We start from the raw sequence: 4,362 nt of genomic DNA on the forward strand, positions 1-4,362 counted from the left end.
TATCTTGAAACCTTTGGTCATGAGTTCAAAATTTAACAAAAAAATAGTTTCATGCTCTCTTCTTTAGTGTATTTTTTTTTGCTTTAAACAGGCTTATATCTTTGCGCTTGAGAAATGTCTTTCCTGTTAAAAACAAAATATTTCCCCGAGCCCTGCTGTTAAAATCTATTAAAACATTTGTCAAAAACGTCACTATCTTGGCTTTATTTAGCGAGAAAGAAGTTGACAAAAACAATCAAATAGGTCAGTATTCCACCTCCAATGGACAAAAGGGTTTCATGATTAAGAGGAAAATAGCCGTAGCAAGTGATGAGATCCTTTTGGGAGAGTCTGACAATCAAGTATTCACATTTGGTTCGATCCTCAGCAGACATTACCTCTATATTGATACGGATGTAGTTTTCAGTAGCCTCTTTGGCTCTTTCAAGGCTTTTTTCAATCTGGTTCCCAGTGTGGCACGATTCGAACACAAATATTGAAAATGTTATGAAACCAACGAAGTACAGAATCGAAGGGAAAAACAAGCTTTCTTCTGAAAAACTCAACATATTTCGAACATTCATGTACAGGCACATGGTTATAAATACGAAGGCAAATGCCATCTGAAGTAAGGCGGACAGTTGAAACGTTCCATTGAATTGCTCAATGGAGTCTGCGAGTCGTCTAATGCGATCTTCTTTTATCATGTCCATGCTTTCAGTGCATCTCAAGATCTCATTGTGAATCACTTTACCAATGACATTATACAAAAGAGTGATCAACGTAAAAGAAGGAGTACCAAATACTTGAACATGAATGATCAAATATAAAATCGAACTCAAGGCATCTTCCCAACCATTCTGCCATGAGTTTGTTATAAAATAAGAGAAAGCAAGCGAACAAATTAAAATGCTGGCATAAGTCACCCCAAACACTCTCCAAATGAAACATGGGCTTTGATCCCCCAAGATTTGACGAAGAGGGGTCACGCTTTCAAGAGCGACAATAAGGTTCTTCAATGATTCCCTCATACGGCCAAATACCCAAGTGTAGATGATCACAAGCAACGGGTTGAACACGGCAAAATACAACTCGAATATAGATCTAATGGGAGATGAGACTATTCGATGGCTCAGACCGTCCATAACTCCTAATCGCCACAAAGGTATGTAGAAGCAAGAGAGAATTGCTCCTAATCGGAAAATGATCGAAAGTCTGGAGTTAGTAATAATTCCTACACTTGTAACTCTCCAAGGCGATGGGGTAAGAAAAGACAAGATTTGCACAATTCGGAACATGGCGCCTTCAATAGGATAAGGCAAGGATACTTTCGTGGGGTTTCGAGAAATTGAAGAACGGTACTCGCAGGAGGTTTGCTTAGAAATAAAACACTGGCTAAAAAAAAATTAATCTTCTCCGACAAAAGAGCACTTGTTTGATTTCAGGGCCGGTCATGCACCGGGCTTGAAAGTCTTTTGTAATAGTAAGTTTCAGAAATGACAGTAAACCAATAGCAACGCCTTAGTTTGCCTCAAGTCTACAACACATCATTGCACCCAAATTAAAATGGTTTTGGTACAATATTGGCACGCGAGTTTTTCATCGAAGAACCCCTATAAAATAACTTTACCTTCGATGCTTATTGAAGTGAGGTTAAAAATTAAAACATTTAGTCGCATACAACCAGGGGAAAACCCACTTCATCGATACCGCCACTCGCTAACGTAATATTTATGGATGACGATTGCTGGGTGACAGGAATCGAATTAGGTTAAATAGCTCTAATATCGGCTTATATTCCCCTCCGCGATTTTTGTTGGTCATTCATAAGCAAAAAAAAACTTTCAAGATTATCTGAGACGAATACAGTCGATCGAAAATGACCAATTACACACAGAGAATAAAGTACTTCTGGAGGTCAGGTCGAATCCAAAGGCTTTTTTATCTTACCCAAGATCTTAGAGAAAGACGAAGACACCCTGCTGGGCTTGTAGATCAGTTCTCTAGTGTGTTTTCAACTCCATTGAGTTTAGAAGCAACAGTTCATTGTTCTAATAATAAGTCTGTTAAGATTCGTGATGTTAGTCAAACTGAGCATTTTATGATCTTCTCAACCACCTTTGCAATATTCAAAGTAAGATAAATCGGCCTATAATTACTGGGGAGCGACTTATCTCCCTCTTTGAAATTTGGAACATGAGCTACCTTCAGAGAAGAGGGGAACTTGCCCTGGTCCAAGATGCAACGCATCAAGTACGAGAGAACAGGAGCAAGAACATGAAAGCATCTCATCAGGAACTGAGATGTCACACCATGAGAGCCAAGAGAGCTCAAGAGTCTCAAGTCCCTGATGGCCTCTAAAAAATCTTGATGTGTGATGACTACAAGATCATCTTAATGCTCAACTTGATTAGCGTTGCCAATCTCAACGAACTCATTAACAGAGCAATGGGCTGTTGCTCCTGAACTCTTTGGAGCAGAAAACACACAAGAGAACTGTTCTATACTTGTGGGTGAGCATCACCCACAAGGAGTTGAATGGACTTGATAACTGACTTGTATTTGACTAGAACGGTTTATAGAATGCATTAGCATGAGTATGAGCAACATGCTCAACACCGGGACATCACATCTCCCTCACACAGGGGAGAGGGGGAAGTCATCCAGGTTGGGGGTCCATCCGGGGTTACGGGTCCATGTTCATCCGGTCCATGTTTCGCATGATCGTCACAAGTGATAAAGTGTCGAACGGTTGAGGGATATGCAAGAGTTTTTTATTTTCCAATCAGTTCCGTTTCAGAAAATCCGTAAATCGATTTTCTTTTCCTCAGTCGTCATTTTCGAATATTCGTATTGAAAAGAGCAACTGGGTCATCGTGCAATTAGCGTCTGTTATTCATGGCATCTCTCCATTTCCCCCTTGAAAATAGAGAGCGTAAACAACAACGCTATGAAAGAAACAAGAGAAAGAAACAAAGGAGATCAAGAATGTCCACTTCCTAAACTACAGAGATGATCCTCGACGAGATCCAGAATCTTTTTCACGGGAAGGCCAAAGTCTGTCCGAATGCCCAATAAGTATATAAGTATAGAATTAACGATTCTCAAAAATCCGACACTCCCAAAAGAGTCCAATTTGGATTGCCTGATTGCGCTGATTTGAACATGTGAGATGGGAATAATTATTCTACAAAGGACACCACCGCGTGAAAGCCTTGTGGTCAGTATCCTCTTGAAGAACCGGAGGTCTCTTGGCAGCGATTTTGGGTAATCCGGGGGTAGTTTGTCCATGGCCATGATTACAACCTGAACCCGTCTAGTTCGGAACCATCAAATACCTAAGCCGAATAGCAACCAAATCCCTCGATAAACCGGTCGGTTACTTTTGATTTTGCCCTAATAAAGGCTGACGTATGCTCGTCCACGGCCGGGTCTGCATCCGTCACATCGTCAACTGTCAACTGATCTTCAGCATCCAAATATTTGTGCAAACGCTCAACCCAGTGACAAATAAAATTCTCCAATAGAACTGGATCATTCCTTGCTCTAGTTAAGGTGGCCTTGAAGCCTATGCAGCTGGCCTTGAGCACATGAATCTTGTCCCTATTAGCCATACCTCCTACCTTCCAAATAATCTGAAGGACAAGAGATCAACCAGACAACCAATTAGACCGGGACTGTGGCAAGGAATCCACTGTTGGATTGATGATGTTATTTTGAACACCACGGAGCGAGAAGATCACAGTGATGAAGAACACGATAAGGGTTGAAGCAAAAATTATTGGGGAAGCACGAATTTGGAACAGATTCAACACTCCAGGAAAATTGGATGGATGGGACAAAATCTCTGATGTGTGATGAATGATAAGCACGCGCAGAACACGTCGAAATAGATCCACACGTATCACAGATTAGAAGCGGGCCGCGGACGTTACATTAGGAATCCATACATACCGATTGAGCCATTGCATGATCCTCACGAGCAATAAAGTATCAAACGGTTTAGGGAGATGCAAGAGTTCTTTATTTTCATTTGGTCCATGCTCAACCGGTCCATCTTTATCCTGTCCAATGTTCATCCGGTCCATGTTCATCCGGTCCCATGTTCATCCGGTCCCATGTTCATCCGGTCCATGTTCATCCAGTCCATGTTCATCCAGTCCATGTTCATCCGGTCCATGCTCAACCAATCCATGTTCTACCAGTCCATGTTCATCCGGTCCATGTTCATCCGGTCCAATGTACATTCGGTCCATGTTCATCGTGTCCAATGTTCATCGTGTCCAATGTTCATCCGGTCCATGCTCAACTGGTTCATGTTCATCCGGTCCATGTTCATCCGGTCCATGCTCAACCAATCCATGTTCTACCAGTCCATGTTCA

General features: G+C 41.7%; 1 protein-coding gene across 1 annotated transcript; it reads right to left on the reverse strand.

Moving 5' to 3' along the window:
* Positions 1–202: 202 nt before the first annotated feature.
* On the reverse strand, positions 203–1,939 carry LOC131891064 (uncharacterized). The gene has a single exon (XM_059240561.1). The coding sequence runs from the start codon at positions 1,275–1,277 to the stop codon at positions 204–206; it is 1,074 nt and encodes a 357-aa protein (XP_059096544.1). The 5' UTR covers positions 1,278–1,939; the 3' UTR covers position 203.
* Positions 1,940–4,362: the final 2,423 nt, after the last annotated feature.

Source organism: Tigriopus californicus, chromosome 11, assembly GCF_007210705.1.
Source record: "Tigriopus californicus strain San Diego chromosome 11, Tcal_SD_v2.1, whole genome shotgun sequence".
Lineage (NCBI taxonomy): Eukaryota > Metazoa > Arthropoda > Copepoda > Harpacticoida > Harpacticidae > Tigriopus > Tigriopus californicus.